General features: G+C 29.8%; 1 protein-coding gene across 1 annotated transcript; it reads left to right on the top strand.

Annotated features, from left to right (window-relative positions):
* The first annotated feature begins 15,498 nt into the window (after positions 1-15,498).
* Positions 15,499-15,819, top strand: LOC103495178 (uncharacterized). Its single transcript, XM_008456647.1, has one exon. It carries the CDS (start codon positions 15,499-15,501, stop codon positions 15,817-15,819), a length of 321 nt encoding a protein of 106 aa, XP_008454869.1.
* Positions 15,820-19,602: the final 3,783 nt, after the last annotated feature.

Here is a 19,602-nt window from a genome sequence, read left to right as displayed (position 1 = left end):
TAGTCTCAGTTACATGCTTGCTACTTGATGCTTCCTTGCTCTTATTCAAAAGGCAATGTTTCTTAAAGTGTCCTTTTTTATGACAAAGGAAACACTTTCTACCTTCCCCCTTTGAATTCATTCTTGAACTTTTCTCTTTGCCTTCCCAGCTCTTTTTGTCAAGTCTTCCTCTTGCCATGACTAACTCTTCATCCATGCGTTCTTTCTTAATTTCGAGATGTCTAGCCTTCAAGGCATCCAACACTATATCCATGGTCAATGAATCCTGACCATATTTAATAGTTGCCTTAACTTCTCGATATGTTTTAGGTAATGAATTTAAAAGAATCACTACTTGATTCTCACCGATGTTATTGAGATCAACTACAATCTTATGAAATTTATCCAAGTTCTCTTCTAAGCCTTTACTTTGGTCCATCTTATATCAAAAGAATTTCTCCTTTATATATAATTTATTTAGCAAGGACTTTGTCAAGTAGAGACTTTCTAGCATTTTCCACAACTCCCCCGTAGTAGTAGCCTCATCCACTAGCCTAAGCATTTCATCTGACAAATACAGAAGAATTGTTGAATAGGTCATTTCATCCATATCCCTTTTTTCACTTTTTGTAATAGTTTTTAGAAGGCTCCCTTCGATTTTAGCTACTTTTTGTTGAACCAAAATAGCTCTAATCTTTTTCCTACAAAGAGCAAAGTCACCATTCCCATTAAACTTAGACACTTTAAACCGTGTCGAAGCCATCTTTACAAAAAAATGATTTAACCAACAATATGGCCAACTACAAACTACTATACAAAACCCAAATCTTCTTTGGATCTAACGAAGCTCTAATACCACTTGTTATGATTTCTGCACTAAATCAGAGAACACAACGACAAACCAACCAGAACGCAATAGCCAGATAACCACAAAGTAAGAAATAAAAGAATAAACGACACAAAGATATATAGTGATTCGACCAATTTGGTTTACATCCACTTTGAGAACCAGCTTGGAAGGATTTTATTAAGAGCAATATCAATCAAGATACAAATTACAGATATCAACAAAGTAATATGTAATTTGTAATTTTACCGTTAAACTCGACTTTACCGTCGACCAAACACCAAGAAACTGAGAGACCCATGTGCCGAATGTTGCCTCTGATATCGAGACCTAAAAATCCATCGAAAACCGCCTCCTCTAACCAGAGGCTCACGGGTCGAATACCCACTACAAATCCAAGAGGAGCCAACTACCAAGAAAAGAAACCATGGCTAAAACTGCCACGAATGGTGAGAACGCTGGAAACCGCACTCATGAATCAACCTTGGAAGAACCACCCCACCTCCGCTCGAAACCTACGACCGAGATGCAACCAATGAACCACAATGCCGAAAGAATGTCGCTCTCCCTCACTGAAAAATGCATCGATTGCCGAACAGAGAAAGATGCCAACCACTCTTCACCTTTCAGTGGAACGCCACCACACAATCAATCTCTCTCTCACTTTGACTATCGTTCGCCTCTGTCCTTTTGTTTCTCTATATGTTTGTGGCTGCCCTCATTTTCTAATCTTCTTCTTTTCTTTTCTTTTAATAACCTAAGAGAAGAAGATTCAATTAATTGCAAAAATGTCATTGAGACATAATTATAATCTTGCCTTCAATGATAAATCCATTTTAAAACTCTTAAATATTTTGTCATTTTTCTACCGTCATTAGCATCATTTTCATCCTTCGTCAAGTATTAGGTAAAAATTTGACCTTTCTAAGGTATTTCTAACATTTCTTGCTCTAGTTAGTTTGTTCTGGCCCAAAGTCCCGGTGTTTAAAAATTTAACAAATACAATCATTAACGAACACACAATTTAATGCAATAAAATCTATGACATTATTCTAAGCCAAAAAAAATTATTTTCCAAAAGTCCATGAAGTCAACTATTTTATTTTAATTTTTCAGGTTTTCCCTTCCTTTCCATCTTTTTTCTTCTGCAATTTTTTCCTTTCCATCGTCTTTTTCTCTTCCTTTTTAGCAATTTTTTTTTCTTTTCAAACTGTTATTTGGTTCAAGATCATGTACCAAATATAAAATATATATTTTTTATTTTTTTTTTCTAATTATTATTTGGTTGTTCAAGATCGTTACCAAATATCAAAGATCTTGAAAAAAATCATTGGAATAATGGGTAGCCAAATCTGAACGATTGTTTACCAAAGAATCTAAAAAAGAAAAGCCGTTTAAATTTAGCTACCGAATCTAAACAATCGTATACCAAAAAATCTTGAAAAAAATCTTTTAGATTTGGCTACCCAAATTTAAACAATCAAATCTAAACAATTGTGTACAAAAAGATTATTTAGTACACGATCGTTTAGACTTAACTATTCTTTGTACACAATCGTTTAGATTTTGGTAGCTAAATCTAAACGATCATGTAGTAAATAATAGCAAAATCTAAACGATCGTATTTACCAAATGAATCTTGAAAAAAAATCATTTAGATTTGCTACCAAAATCTAAACGATCGTGTAGCCAGAATTTTAAACGATCTTGATACAAGATCGTGTACCAAATATATATATTATGTGTGCTGAGTGCCAATTAATCACATACTAACGGGAGCATGTTTGGTATTTAATATTGTGGGTCTGTAGACTTTTTCCTTCTTTTAAATTGTTCTATACAATGACAATATAAATATTTTGTCGTTTTGTTATATTTTTTTAAAACCCTATATAATATTTGATTTAAGGTAAATCCAAGAGGCAAAAATATTAAACTACATATATAACCTATCCTTCTGAATTTACCTTAAATCAAATATTATGTATCATAAATATAATTTGATAAATTCTTTTTTCATCTTCTCCTACTTAACGATATCTTTTTCTTCCATTTCCAATCAACCAAAATGTTTATAAATATAATATATTTAATTTTCTATTTTTTGTTTTCAAATATTTAGATTTATATATTATTTTGATTTTCAAATTTCAAATTTTCGATGGGATTGTTTTCTAATAAAAAAATGAACCAAAATTTTTATAAGTAATTGCAAAATATTTTATTTAGGTTCATTTCAATATTTTTACAACCATCACATTTATAATATAATATAAATGGACTTAGATTTGAGTCAACGTCCTGTAAAACTTAAAATGAATGACTTGAGTGAGATATAATATTGTAAATCAAATTTTAGGAAAATATGAATAATAGATCAAATTATTGTAGTGTTATTAATTTTACATCGAAACATATGTGTATTTTATAATTTAAATATTGGATAATTATTTTGTATATTTTAATGCATGCTATATATTTTTTATTTTATATAATTAAATTATATTTAAACTATAAAACATGGAAAAAAATTTAGGAAAAAATATAAGAAGAAATGAGAAACAATAAATCGTTATTGAATAAGTTTCTTATTCTTGTTTATTTTATTTTCAAGAATAGAAAACATAAAAGGTATTTTTTAAAAATATAACAAATCGGCAAAATAATATTTACATCGGAACAATTCTGAAAACAGAAAAAGCCCACAGGACCACAATGAGAAATCTAAAAGATGCCCAATCAATACGCGATTAGTCAGCCACACACACGTAATCTTCTTTTGAATAATCATGATACATTTTTGTATAGTTCTTTTTCAACGATGAAAAAAAACTTCAATTTTAACGATTATGTTGACCATACTAATCATGTTGATCATGAAAAATGGTCATATTGATTATAGTAAGTGATCGTATAGTTCAATGTAAATAGTCGTTAAAAACTTCAAATTAAACAATCGTGTTTTGACTAGGTAAACGATCATTTGGATAATATCAATATGATTGTATAATTCTTTTTAAACGATGAAAAAATTGTTTCAAATTTAAAAGATTGAGTTGACCATGGTAAACGATGGTTTAGATCATCTCAAAATGATATTTAAACGATCTTGATATTCTTGAATCTGAAGAAGATTTGCTTTAAAGAATCTTGCCAAAAATAGTGAAGATGAAATAAAAAATTTAAACAAAAAAATAAATCATTTAAAAGTATATAAGAAAGAAAATTTAGAAGAGTGGATAAATAAATATAGAAGAGAAGATAAATGAATCGCAAAAAAGAAAAGAAAGAAAAGTGATGGATTATCCGTAATATTTCAAGACAAATATGAAATTTATGAACATTTTCATTATTTAGATTTAATATTATTTCAATTTTATAGGTATAATTTTAAATTATTTTTAAATTATAACTTTTTAATTTTGTAATATGCATATTTATATCATTTTAGTTTAATTTTTTTAATATATTTCAATTTTGGTTAGAATTTTGCAATATATAACACCAACTAGATTTGCTTAAATATTTTACAACCTTAGACATTTAATGGAAAACAATTTACAAAACGTTTTTCAAAAGTTAATTTTCCTTAGGCTTTGTTTGAATGACTTTTAGAAAACGTTTCTCAAAAGTTAATTTTCCTTCTAATACTTTTAATAGAAAACAATTTACAATCAAAACAATCAGATATAGTTGATGGCTCTTTCTTCCATGTGTTTTTATATACACATTTGTTTAGTTTGTTATATACCAAAATCGATATTACTAATGTGAAATCATTAAAAAAGAAAAAAAAAACTATAAATACTCTAAACTAATAATTTAAAACAATGGTCTCAAAAGTTGGTTATATGAGTGGTCATCGTCAGAGTTCATCATGAGGTGGTTGGAGTTGGCCAACGGTGATAGTGGTCGGAATTAGGTAGTTGCAGCGTCAATTGGTGATGGTTAAAGGTGGTGATCGGTGGTAAAAAAAAGAAAAAAAAAAACATGAGAAACGAGAAACAAAAAATAATTATCTGTAACGCCCCAAAAATTAAGATAATTTTGGAGTTAATTATCATAATTTTGTTTAATTAGATTTAATTTATTGGACGTTGTTTTGAATTTCCATTTAATGAGAATTATTTGTTTATGTGGAAATTGAAATTAATTAAATATTTGTTGGATAAATATTTAATTAATTAGAGATTTTGACATGTGGCGTTTGCTGAGATTTTGATTAAATGGTAAGTTAAGAGGATTAAGTAAAGTTGTATATTTTTAGTGTTGTTGAAGTTGAATTAAATTAAATAATTATGGATGTTATTTAATTAAATTGTTGAGTGGAAAATTTGTTGGAGATTTGATAATTATATGTATTTGTGAAAATATATATGTATATTTTATTGTGTAAAGAAAAAACTAATTATATTTGTTGAAATATAATTATTTAAAGAAAATATAATTGTATTTTGGAGAAAAGATATTTATTAAGGGAGAAAAAGTAAAATAATTATATTTTGGGAAAATATAATTGTTTGTAAAAGGATAATTATTTTGGAGAAAGATAAATAATAATTAATTATTGTAGAGGATAATTAATTATTTTGGAGAAAGATAAATAATAATTAATTATTGTGGAAGATAATTAATTATTCTGCGATAAATATTGATTTTGGAGAGAAGTTGTTATGATTGGCTAAATAAGAAAAGAGAAGAAATTGGATTTATTTAGAAAGAAAATTAATAATTATATATTGAAATATAATTATTTGGAAAAAAAATGTAACATCCCAAATCTTGAAGAAGTTTTTATTAATTATGTTAAATTATTTGGGTGTTATATTAAAGATTGAAACTAAAATTTAATAGTTGGGTTAAAATAATTCATGTTGGAAGTTATGAGAGATTGATTGGAAAAGATTTGATTGATTAGAAAGAATTAAGAATTTCAGTTAATTTGAGATCTTGAAAGGAAAAGTTGATTTTGGTGGAATTAGATTTAATTGAGTATATATATATATATATATATATATATATTTAATTAATAATTTAGATTTTTGTGGAATACGATATTAATTATTTGGTTTTGTCTAAATAATTAATATGGAAAAGTGAAGTTAATTATATGATGAAATATAATTATATTTATTTGGAAAAGAAGATAATCCATGAGAAGGGAGATGATTGATTTGATTGGACGAGAAAATATATATTTATTTAGAAGAGAGAATAATGGTTTAAATAAATATATATGTTTATTATAGATTTTTGTGAGAGAAAAAATAATAATAAATAAGTATTATTATTATTATTCTTAATGGTTATAAATGCTTAAGATTTTGTGTATTTAAGGAATTTATTTAGGAAAGATAATGAGAATAAATGCTTAAGATATAATAATAAACATTATTGTTATTATTTAGGTCTATAAATAACATTGAAATATTTAAGTTGAAAAAGAAAAGGAAAAAGAAAAAGGTTCATCTTCTTCATTAAGATAACCCTCTGTTGCCGCCTCACCAATTTTAGTTATGATTGGTTCCTTTGGCAAAGCTTGAAGATTTAAAGTGATGAATTTTTCCATCAGAGAAATTTGCAACTTCCATTTGGGTAACCTTGGTAAGCCAATGAAATTAAATTAATATTTTGTTGATTTAATTTTGGATATATTTAAGGTTTCTTTAAAGGTTCAATTGGCTAATTTTTTAAGATTTAAATCTTGGATTTTTCCCAATCAAGGTTTAATTGGTTTCAACCCCAACTTTTAGAAAGTTAATTAATTTGGGAGAATTTTTGGATGATGGCCAATTGCTAATTTCATTAATTAAGACACTGAAATTTCTTTTACGATTAGGATCAAATTAATTGGAGAATTTTTACTGTCAGCTAGAGAGTACTTTGTTTGACTAAAATCTTCAGGTAAGAGATTCTCCTATTAGACATTCGAACTGAAGTTAAGAGCTTGCATGTAATTTTTTCATTATGCATTAATGTAGCTAAGATGCATAATGTGTTGACGTTGATGATTGATAATGATGACTGATATTATGTTTATGATTGGTAGTATGTTGATGATGATGATATATTAATCACATGATTAAGGATGTTAAGATAATATTCATGTCATGTTTATGATATGTTACATGTTATGGATGGGCCGCTTTCTATTAACTTTGTCTATTAGAGTCGTACCCACATGAGTGTCCCTCAGGATCATCGCCTTTTTATGATTGTGTAGTCCGACGAGATTACCAGTCCCATATAAGATGATATGTATATAAGTGACTCAATGGGGTCACTCACAATCCAATTGTCTTAGTGTTTCCTTTGGGTCCACTAAAGGTCAGTTTGTCCTAGGTGTCCCTTTAGGTTCACCGAAGACTAGAGATGTTTCTACGAAATTATAGATTGCATGTGTTTGGGAACGTGTCAGTTTAGGGGTATTACTCTACAGAACTCTAATGGGAAGTTAACAGACACCTAGCGGGACTAGTAGTGGGTCCTTTACTGAGTATATGTTTATACTCACTATTTCTATGTTTAATATTTCAGGCAAAGGTAAAGGTAGAGGAAAGCTGGCGAGCGATAGAGAATGATCCGTGATATGCCATATGAGGACTCAATTTTGCTTTCGTGTCTATGTATCGGTGTTTCAGTATTCTATTTTTAATGAAAAATTATTCTTCCTCTTTCCAAGAAAGTGTCTCTTGTTGCTATTTCTTTTTAGCAATGACCTCAACTTAGTATAAAGAGTTGGGTCCTTACAGTTGGTATCAGAGCGTCAGCTTTTAAGTTCTGTAGACTAACTTATGATGTGAGTCTTTGATTTTGTCCCTATGGTTATTATGGTCATTCGTCACTCGCCAGGTATGTTTTTACGATACATGATTATGAATATGCATGTGAGCTTGCCTGTATTAAACTAGAATTGCATGAGTGTTATGATTTAATGGTGATGAATTTGGTGGTGAAATTTAAGAAAAATGTTGCCACGTAGAGGTGCTTACCTCAACTTAGTATAAAAAGTTGGGTTCTTACATTATCAAACAAGTTCCTGTTTATGTTTTTTTTAAAGAAACAAAAAACATAAATAGTTACCGAGCATAATCCTATTTCTCGTTCTAAAAAAAACAAAAAATAACAAACAAAAAACAAGAAACAAGAAACGGGCAACAAGAAACCGTAAATGAAAAACAAAAATATCATTAAATGAGCCCTAAATATATTTCTTGTTTTCAAAAGAGTGGGTACAGGAAACAGTAAATAGAAAATGGAAAACAAGAACTTTATCTACGGTTATGTTATAAATCTTAGTCGTTGTATGAATTTATATTTTAAGACAATATTGAGTGACTTCTATTGAATTCTTTATTCTATAGAGCGAAAAATATAAATCTTAGGGGTGTGTTTGGGCCTCGAGTATAGGGAGAAAAGGAAAAGAAAATTGGGCCAAAATTTGTTTGGTCCAAGTATTATGTTAAAAGGGGATTAGGGTTTTCCTAATCCTCATATAACCTATCTTCTTCTACAGAGAACCTATCATACGCCTCTTTTAACCCTACCGAATTCCGTTTGAAATCTTTCGTTTTCCCTGTGTTTTTCGTTCCATTTTCCTCTCATTATCTTCTTAATTTTGTGTGATTATCTCGATTTTACCTATCTCTTCTCCTTTCCTCTTCAAGTTGATTTACATTTCGTTCGTCCCCTTTTTGAAGGAATGTCCTTGTTGTTCGTTCGTCCCCGTTTTTCCCTACTCTCCCTAAAACGCCTCTCATCCTCTCTATTTTACGTTTCGTTGATCGGTTGTCACGAACGTGCGTGACTTTCGAAATGCTTCTCATCATCTTTCCATATTTCCATACCCTTTCATCTACCAAATAACCCTTGCCGCTCCCCACTCTTGCTGGTCTTATAACGAGTTTACTGCACTTTTTTTTTTTACCGAACAGGTATGTTGTCATACATGCTACACTATATCGGTGAAAGGAAGTCGAGTAGGGGCATGGGAGCATGGCAGGGGTTCTCGGTGTGCACCAAAGGTATGGTCAACCTATGATGAGTATTGTGGTGGTGTGTCTGATTTTATTTTTTCATGTTTGTTCTTATTTTGGGTCGATTATGCATTTCTTTTTCTATTGCTAGTGATGAGTTTAATGTTATGCATGATTCTATTAAATATTTTTTGAAATCTTCGTTTGTGGATGTTTAACCATCATCACTCTCTATTCTTGACATCCATATGTGATCAATTTTGGGTCAATTATGCATATCTTTTTCTATTGGCAGTGATGAGTATAATGTTATGCATGATTCTGTTCACATATTTTTAATGCTTCGTTTGTGAACTTGTTTAACCATCATCACTATCTGTTTTTGACGTTCATATGTGATCAATTTTGTTTTCGCTCCCTCTATGATCATTTATGTTGCAACTCTGTCTTCTGAACATGGATTTCTTTTACAAGTTGTTCAATTTCAATTGTTGCATTCAATTGCTCTTAGACCCCCCTTCTGTCTGAGAATTGTATTTATTCTTGTAGCCTATATAAAACAATGTGATGCCTACTGTGTACTTGTGTTGAAAAAAAATGTCTGGCTACTTTTTTTAGGGTTTGACTGCATTTTTGAAATCCCCTATTTTATGGGAATCTTGTTGGACTTAATTAATGGTTGTTGCCCTATTTATTATGATACTCCATTTACTATATATTTGGACCTTTCTCCATGCATTACATGCTCGACTATCTTCCCCTTTTGGTATACTTCCAGTCCCCTGTTTATAAAATTTATTTGGTCTACTTGCATTCCATTACGTTTGCCACTTTAGCCACTGTTTTCAATACTTTACAATTCAATCATTTTTTTAGTGTAACATTTAAAACCACACTTCATGTATGTCTCCTATGTTGAAAGATACAGTTATTTCAACTTTTTTGTTTTGCCTTCTTTGCCACTGTTTGTAATTATTTACAATAACTGAGAAAGTACATTTGTTTTCTTGCTGTTTTGAATGCTCAATTGCTCTTCGTTTGATGAATATTTGCTATGTTCTTCAAATTTTTCCTACTTGTTTGTTTTTTACAAAACAATTCTGGCTGTTGTACTCTGTTTTCTACCTATGGCTTTTTTTTCCTCATGCATTGTCATAACAAATGCTTACTATTTTCAATGGTCTATGTTTCTTTGCGCACTGTGTTGTCACACTAACCACTGTTTTGTGAACATGTTGATCTCTATTTTATGTCTCTCTTTGGTTGGTTTTGTTTTACATATGATGTTATCGAGTCCACCGCACTAAATTCTACCGCAAATGCGTTCTTCTTGAACGTCTTTGAGGGAATTTCTTAACTCTGAGGCAACTTCCTTTCCCATACATTATGTACTGACACATTTATTTTTTGTACGGTTCCATGGATTTGTAAGGTTTCGTTTGTGGTTAAGGTATGTTTCATTTGCGTTTTTCGTTTCTTTTTTACAATACATAATCTTTACGGGCATGCATATGTAATGACAAGGTCATTTGTTGTCTAAATCTTCAGGTTGTCGTACTTAAAGCATTCGTAAACGAGGTACTACGGCTTTAAACCTCATTCATTTATGAAGTTGATGTATATGTGGTCTACTTAATTATTTTTGTAATGAATTCTTTTCTTTCGTTATTATTGATTTATGTTTCTTGTATCAAATGCTTGGAATTATAGCTTATAAATCGTATTTTTCTTACTATGTTAAGTGATACTATTATTTATTCATTCCTCTCCATACTATATTTTCCACTGCCCATATGTATGAATAGCATATTCATTACTTAGCTACTGTTTTGAAAGTAACTACTGTCACATGTACCTATTAGGACTAAAAACGTAATAACTTAACAAATTTTATCATACATCAAACTTAATTAACATTGTTATTTAAGAAAAATTGATTGTATATACATACGAATAATAATAAGACAGTGAGCTATAGATAAGAAAATTGACATTATTATTTAAGAAAAATTATTGAGACATTAATGTATGTAACAACTTTGGCATTTTCAATTAAATGTTAAAATATATTACTTTATTTTTTACAAATAATTTAGGGTGGTATTAAGTAATCTTAAATGCTAATAAATTTGAAATTCATTTTTTTACTAACTTATTTTATGTAATATGTAGTGGGTTTAAAAATTACTAACTGTAGTTAATTTACAAACATTTTACTTTAGAAAAAATTAATTTAGAAACTCCTTCAATTACTTTAGAAAAAATTAATGGCAAATATATTTTACAAACTCCTCAAAATATTTTAGAAACAAATTCCATTTATAAACCAATTTTACAAACTCTCCCAATTCATTTAGAAAATATTTGTATTTATAAACATATTTTACAAACTTCCACAATTAATGTACAAACAATGTATATTTATAAACATAATTTTACAAACTCTCCCAATTAATTTGAAATTAAATAAATTTTGAAAACATATTTTACAAACTCCCCCAATTACCTTACAAATAAATTCCATTTATAAACCTATTTTATAAACTCCTCCACATAATTTAGAAAACATTACTATTTATAAACATATTTTACAAACTCCCACAATTAATTTGTTAAAATGTATATTTATAAACATAATTTTACAAACTCCCCCAATTAATTTACAAACAAATAATATTTAAAAATATATTTTACTAACTTCCCCGTTTACTTTAAACACAAATTCCATTTATAAACATTTTACAAACTCCCCAGATTAATTTTCAAACAAATTTATATTTGTAAACATTTTTTACAAACTCCCCTCATTACTTTAAAAAATTGAAATTATAAACATATTTTAGAACATGCACTTGTTAATTTAGAAAATGCACTTCTTAATTTATAAACAAATGTTAAAATTCAACATATTACCAACATTTCTAAATTTAATTTGAAGTATGTCATTAGAAGCATTCGAATGTAACGCGTTCTTAGGATTCTTTTTCAACAGAGTATAAATCTAGTATTTATAATGGACGAACACGAGTTTGCGTCGCTTCTAAATGCGTTTATAACATCTCAATGTCAGTTACTACTAATGTCAAACCTGTTAAATAACGACACGAAGAGGATAATACACATCCCCCATGACACTAGGCATAGGATTAGACAGTTAGCCTATTTCCGCATGATTCATGCCTCAAACCTAGTGTGTCGCCAGAATACGAGAATGGACCGAAGATGTTTTGCCATTCTCTGCACCTACTGAGGACCATTGGTGTAATGACCCAACTTTTTATACTAAGCTGAGGTCATTACTAAAAAGAAACAATGACAAGAGACACTTTTTGAAACGAGGGAAAACGAAATTTTCATTAAAAACGAAATATTAAAATACTGAAACATAGACGCGAAAGCAAAACTGAGTACCCATATGGCATGTCACGAATCCTTCTTTGTCGCTCGCCAGCTTTCCTCTACCTTTACCTTCGCCTGAAATATTAAACATAGAAAGAGTGATTATAAACATATACTTAGTAAGGGACCTACTACTAGTCATGCTTGGTGTCTGTTAACTTCTCATTAGAGTTCTAAAAAGTGGTACCTAAGAACTGGCACGTTCCCGAACACGTGCAATCTGTGATCCCGTAGGAACATATTTGGTTTTCGGTGAACCCAAAGGAACACCTAGAACAATCTGGTCTTTGGTATACCCGAAGGAAACACTAAGACAATCGGGCTGCGAGTGATCCCGTCGAATCACTCGAATCATGTCTATGTCAATGCCAGACTGGCGGTCCCGTTGGACTATGCAGTCCTAAAAAGGTGGTGATCTCGAAGGACACCCATGCAGGTACGACTCTAATAGAAAAAGTTAACAGTACACCCTATCCATAGCATGTAGCATAACATAACATCATAACATGACATGAATATTAATCTTAACGTCCTTAATCATGTGATTAATATATCATGCATCAACATAAACATCAACAGTCGTCAACATAATACTACAGGTCATTACCTGGAGATTTTAGCCAAACAAAGGTATTCCCTAGTTGATAGTAAAAATTCTCCAATTAACTTGATCCTAATCATAAAGGAAAACTCAGTATCTTAGTTAATAAAATTAGCAATTGGCTAACATTCATAAATTCTCTCAAATTAATTAACTTCTCAAACAAAAGGGGTTGAAACCAATTCAACTTTGATTGAGAAAAAATTCCAATATTTAAATCTTAAAAAGTTTAGCAATTGAACCTTTCAAGAAACCCCAAATAGATCCAAAATTAAATTAATAAAATATTAATTTAATTTCATTGGCTTACCAAGGTTACTCAAATGGAGGTTTAAAAATTCTCTTTATCCTTGATGGAAAAAAAAAAAAGACAAATCTTAACTTCAACTGATGAGGAGACGACAACAGAGGGTTATCTTAGAAAAGAAGAATCTTTTCCTTTTTCCTTTACTTTCTAACTTAAGCATTCCAATGCTATTTATAGACTCAAATAATAACAATAATATTTATTATTATTATTTCCTTTTCCTTTTAGGATATATATATATATATATAATACCAAATATATACATATATCTTTATTCCCATTATCTTTCCTCAATAAATGCCTTAAATGCACAAAACCTTAGGTATTTATAACCATTAATAATAATAATAATACTTCTTTATTATTATTATTTTTCTCTCACCAAAATCTACAATAAGCATATATATTTATTTAAACCATTATTCTCTCTTTTAAATAAATATATATCTTTTTCGTCCAATCAAATCAACCATCTCTCTCCTCATGGATTATCTTCTTTTCCAAACAAATATAATTATATTCCATAATATAATTAACTTCACTTTTCCAAATTATTAATTATATATATATATATATATATATATACTCAATTAATTCCAGTTCCACCAAAACTAACTTTTCCTCCAAAAACTCAAATTAACTTAAATCCTCAATTAATTTAATCAATCAAATCTTTTCCAATAAATCACTTATAACTTCCAATATGAATTATCTTAACTCAACCATAACAACTCCACTCCATAATCAATATTTATCTTTCTGCAGAATAATTAATTATCTTCCACAATAATTAATTATTATTTATCTTTCTCCAAAATAATTAATTATTTTTTTCTTAAATAATTATATTTCAACAAATATAATTATCTTTTCCTATAACATAATAATTATATATATATTCCCACATATACATATAATTATCAAATCTCCAACAAACTTTTCACCCCACAATTTAATTAAATAACATCCATAATTATTTAATTAAATTCAACTTCAACAGCACTAAAAACCACAACTTTATTTAATTCTCTTAACTTACCATTTAATCAAAAACTCAACAAACGCCACATGCCAAAACCTTTAATTAATTAAATATTCATCCAAGAAATATTTAATTAATTTCAATTCCCATATAAATCAAATGATTCTCATTAAATGAATTCAAAATAACACCCAATAAATTAAATCTAATTAAATAAAATTAAGATAATTAACTCCAAAATTATTTTAATTTTTGGGGCGTTACAATCTTCCCTCTTTTATGAAACTTTCGTCCTTGAAAGTTCTAATCTTTGAACAACTTGGGATACTTGGCTCTCACGTTTTAATTAATAACAATTTCTAGCAAACTCCATAATCTTTAATTAAATATACACACTCATGTATATATATTTAATTAATCAAACACAAAACACCAAATATATTCCTTAACTTCCAATTCCACTTAATGTAACACCTAAAATAAGTTCCTTAAGTTTACGGGGTGTTACAATTTTCCCTCGCTAAGAAACTTTCGTCCTTGAAAGTTTTAGTCCTTGAACAATTTCGAGTATCGAGCTCTCTTGTCATCTTCTTGTTCCTAAGTAGCCTTGTCATCTTCTTGTTCCTAAGTAGCCTTGTCAACTTGGTAATTCTGCCATAAAATTTTCCTAAGTGCAACTCTCATGTTGCGCAATGCTTCGCTTCTCTTGACAAAATATTACTTTTCTCAATACTTTTCTTTCCTTTACACTTAATTTTCTGAAACCACTAAATCCAAATGGAACTTAATTCATAACCCTTCAAAAACTACATTCTAATTTCCAACTTCGAACTTCCACCCTTAATAAGGTATTCTCCACCATTTAGCAATCTTAAGAGTTGTAATGAGGTACACATTTCTCTGCAACTTCGTACTTTCACCCCAACCACGTTTGATCTTGTCAATAATCATCAGATATGCGTTGTAGAATTGCCTAGGTGCATTATATGGAACGTACATAAAAGTCAACGTTCCAGAAAGTGATTGGGCTAGTACAGAACACGCAAGGAGGAGGTCGCCACAAATGTACTTGGCGTGTGTGACACAAAAGGAGATTTCGTTTACGTATTTGTCGGTTGGGAAGGATCAGCTACGGACTCACGCATCCTCCGTGGTGCCATTTTAAGACCTAATGGCCTGAAGGTGTCCAATGGTAACTACCAACGACATTGTACTTGTAAATGCAATTTTGCAATTAACAGCTGCGATATTTAAATCGGACAATGTGATGACAGACTATTACTACCTAGTTAATGTCGGGTACCCAAATGTAGAGGGTTTCCTAGCACCATACAGAGGCCAACGCTACCACTTGCAAAAATGGCATGGCGCTGAAAATACACTTAAACGTCGAAAGAGTTCTTCAATATGAAGCATTCATCTGCTCGTAATGTAATCGAAAGAACATTTGGTGTCTTGAAGGGTCGATGGGCGATACTGCGGGAAAAGTCATACTACCCTGTAGAAGTCCAATGTCGTACAATATTTGCGTGTTGTCTCCTCCACAACCTTATCAATAGAGAGATGACAACCTTTGATATAGTGGACAACATAGATGAGGTTGATTCCACCCACGTGACTAGTGTCGCCGATGACTTACATTACATAGAGACGTCCAATGAGTGGACTCGGTGGAGAGACGACCTTGCTGAAGAAATGTTTAGTAAATGGAAGTTGCGTAACCAGTAGAACAATTAAATATTCATCGTTCATTTTCATACTTAAGTAGTGCTTGCATTGGGTCTTATTTTGTCATAGTTTTCGGAATATATTTATCTTCAATGTATTGATTACGCAAGTAAATTAATGGGAAACTATTATTCAGTACGACTTGAATGTACTATGTATGTAATCTTAGGAAATTAATGAAACTAATATGTTTTCGTTTCATTTCTAGCATGGCAAGTTCATCGAGACTACCTAAGCACAATTGGACTAAAGAGGAAGAGGTAGGCCTCGTCGAGTGCCTCGTGAAGTTAGTCAATGCTGGTGGGTGGAGGTCCGACAATGGGATGTTTTGACCCAGGTACCTAAATCAGCTGTCGAGAATGATGGCCTTCAAGATCCCAGGTTCTAACGTCCATCCTTCAACGATCGATAGCCGAATAAAATTGTTGAAAAGAATGTTCCATCCAATTGCGGAGATGGGTGGCTCAACTTGTAGTGGTTTTAGGTGGAATGATGAACAAAAATGCATTGTCGCAGAGCATCGTCGTAGAGAAAGAAGTCTTCGACGATTGGGTAAAGGTGCATTACTAATCATTTGAACAATTACTGTAATATATTTTAAAAAAATGGACTAACAATTTATTATTGCACTTCTACAGAGTCATCTGGCGGCCAAGGGCTTCATTAATGAGTCGTTTCTCCACTATGACGAACTGTCGTATGTGTTTGGCAAAGATCCTACAACGGAAGGTCAGGCCAAGAGTTTTATGGACGTTGGGTCAAACGATCCTGCTGGATACGCAGCATTTGTCGCTAACGCTGCGTCGGATACGAACTTCCAGCCAATGTACAGTCAGGGATTGAACATGTCGCCTAATGAATTGATGGGAACAAGAACCGATCGAGTAAGTGAAGGTAGGTATGTTTTGAGCGGATCTAAGCAAAAACGTGGAGGACAGGTCGTAGACAGTGGGGACGTAATTCGCACTGCGATTGAGTACGTCAAGACGCAAGCCAAACACGTCAAGAGGTTGTTCGACAGTTGGAGGCCATCCCTGAGTTGACATTGATGGATAGGCGTCGGTTAATGCGTGTACTCATGCGTAACGTCAATGACATGAAAGCTTTTATTGAGGTTCCCGACAATATGAAGTACCCGTACTGCAGCATCATTCTTCAAGAAAATCGATGACTAGTTTGTTTGTTGTATTTGTATTAGTGGCTTTTCTTACTTCGACTATATGCTCTTCTTCTTACTTGTTTTGTCTTACTATCTAACGATCTTCTCTTTCTCTTCAAGTTTTATGGTTTGTATTTTCATTTTGCTTTCTAATGTAATGGTATCATTTTGTTGTATTATCGTATTAATGTACTGTTTTCGTTGAAGTTCTTTTTTACAATATTTCTAAATTGCGTACACGTGAAAATAATTTATGTTTAAATGCGCTAATGAATTTACGGATTTACGAATTAATTTTGCACGACATAACATAAAAGAAGAAACAAAATTATTAAATGGGATTCAATTTAACTATTTTAGAAAACACATATTTTGTTACTCACACGGTACGTAAAAAAAAAATTGAAAACGTATATACAGAAATATGTTTGGGTTATTCTAATTACATAATTGAATATTGATCATTTAAAAAAATATTTAATTATATATTTTTTATTCTTATATTAATATTCCTAATTTTAAAAAATATCATAAATCCAATTAACGTAATCTTTGCCCCAAACAAGTTTTATAATAATACTACACTCATAACTCTTCCTCCAAACACATTTTATAATAATATTATAATAATAATCTTTCGCCCAAACACATATTATAATAATATACTACAATAATAATCTTTTCCCCAAACACATATTATTATAACACTACTATAATAATCTCTTTCCCAAACACATACTATCATAACACTACCTTTCCTATTTCTTCCCCAAACACATATTATCCTAACACTAGGATTATCATAATCCTACGATTATCATAATTCTTTTCCCTCATAACTCTTTCCCTCCCCCAAACACACCTTAGAAGTTTAAAGGTTGTTTTCAAATATATCAAAATGAATCAAATTATTCACAAATATAATAAAATATAGCGATAGACTATCATAACATAAATACACACAAATACTAATCTAGTAATCTACTATAGATAGACCGTGATTTATTATATTTGTAAATATTTTTCAGTTTTTATCATTTAAAACAAATCCTTAAAGTTCAATACATTAACTATAATACAAAATTTAAAAACTATTAAAAAGTAAAAACTTTGTTTTTAAAAAGGAGAAAACCAACTACTAAGTCAATGTTTAAAGTAAAAGAGTAAATTATTATAGCCTAATGTTATTATAATTGAGTTATAATAGCTTGTGTTTGATGTGTAAATTATTTTAGCTTGAATTATAATAATATGTGTTTATGGTGTAGATTATTTTAGTTTGAAAAGAAAATAGTAAATACAATAGCAAATAATTAAAAATAGATTTAGAAATATTTTTAAAAACCAAGTTAAATTTTGAAAATTACAAAAAGAAAATTTAAAAATCATTTTTATTTTTTAAATGGGACCGAGTTCAAGTGTTTAGTCATGTAAAGGTAAAGAAACAAAAAATTTAAAATAAAGGTTTTGTTTGGAGACCATTTTATTTTTTATTTTTTATTTTAGAAAATTATCGTAAACTTTTTCATCCTTGAAAATATATTTGAATCCTAAGCCAAATTTTGAAAATAAAATTAAATTCTTAAAAGGAAAATTTTTATAAATATAACAAACGATTAAAATATTTACGGCCCATGTAGCAAAATTAAAAACCCATGAAGTTGGTCATTTTAAAAATATTCAAGGTTTTTCTTCCCTTTTATCGTCTTTCTTCTCTTCTTCCTATCCGATTTATTTTTCTTTCCATCATATTTCTTTTCTTCATATTTTCCTTTTTTTTCCCAAATTATTATTTGGTTCTAGATCATGTATCAAAAATAAAAAGATCTATTTTTTTATTTTTTTTTCAAATTATTATTTCGTTGTTCAAGATCATATAGTAAATATAAAAGATCTTGAAAAAAATATTATTTAGATTTAACTATTCCAAATATAAATGATCGTGTACAAAAAAAATAGTCAAATCTAAACAATCATGTACCAAAGAATCTTATCGTTTAAATTAAGATAGTCAAATCCAAACAATCGTGTACAAGAAAAATAAATGATCATATAACAAAAGAATTTTGAAAAAACGTTTAACCAAATCTAAACGATCGTGTACTAAATGATCTTGAAAAAAAATTGTACCAAATCTAAACGATTGTGTACCAAATCTAAACGATTGTGTAACTAAATTAAACGAGCATATATAGAAAATCTTGAAAAAAATCTAAATGATCAAATCTAAACTATAGTCAAATATAAACGATCGTCTATCAAATATATTACGCGCATTGTTGACGACGTAGCTGACGAAACATTTTTTATATTTTCCATTATAGACTCAGGGGTTTTTTCTTATTTTCGAAATTGTTATATACAGTATAAATATTTTACCGTGATATTTTTTAAAAGATTTCTTTTTAAAAACTATTTTTTCTTATTTAGATTTAAAAATTGGCTAGAAATTTTAAAATGTTATCTAAAACGTTGGAAAAGGCAACAAAACAATATGAGAAAGCAGTGCAAAATTGTTAGCAAAGATCCCCGGAGTTTTGATTTTCAATTTCTAAGAACTGTGCTTCTATTCATAATTTTTTTTGGCATGGCCTTTCATTTGTTTTTCTAAGCATTTTAATTCC

This window comes from Cucumis melo, chromosome 10, assembly GCF_025177605.1.
Source record: "Cucumis melo cultivar AY chromosome 10, USDA_Cmelo_AY_1.0, whole genome shotgun sequence".
Classification (NCBI taxonomy): Eukaryota; Viridiplantae; Streptophyta; class Magnoliopsida; order Cucurbitales; family Cucurbitaceae; genus Cucumis; species Cucumis melo.
Note: the sequence above shows the minus strand (reverse complement) of the source record. Positions and strands in the feature narration are given on the sequence as shown.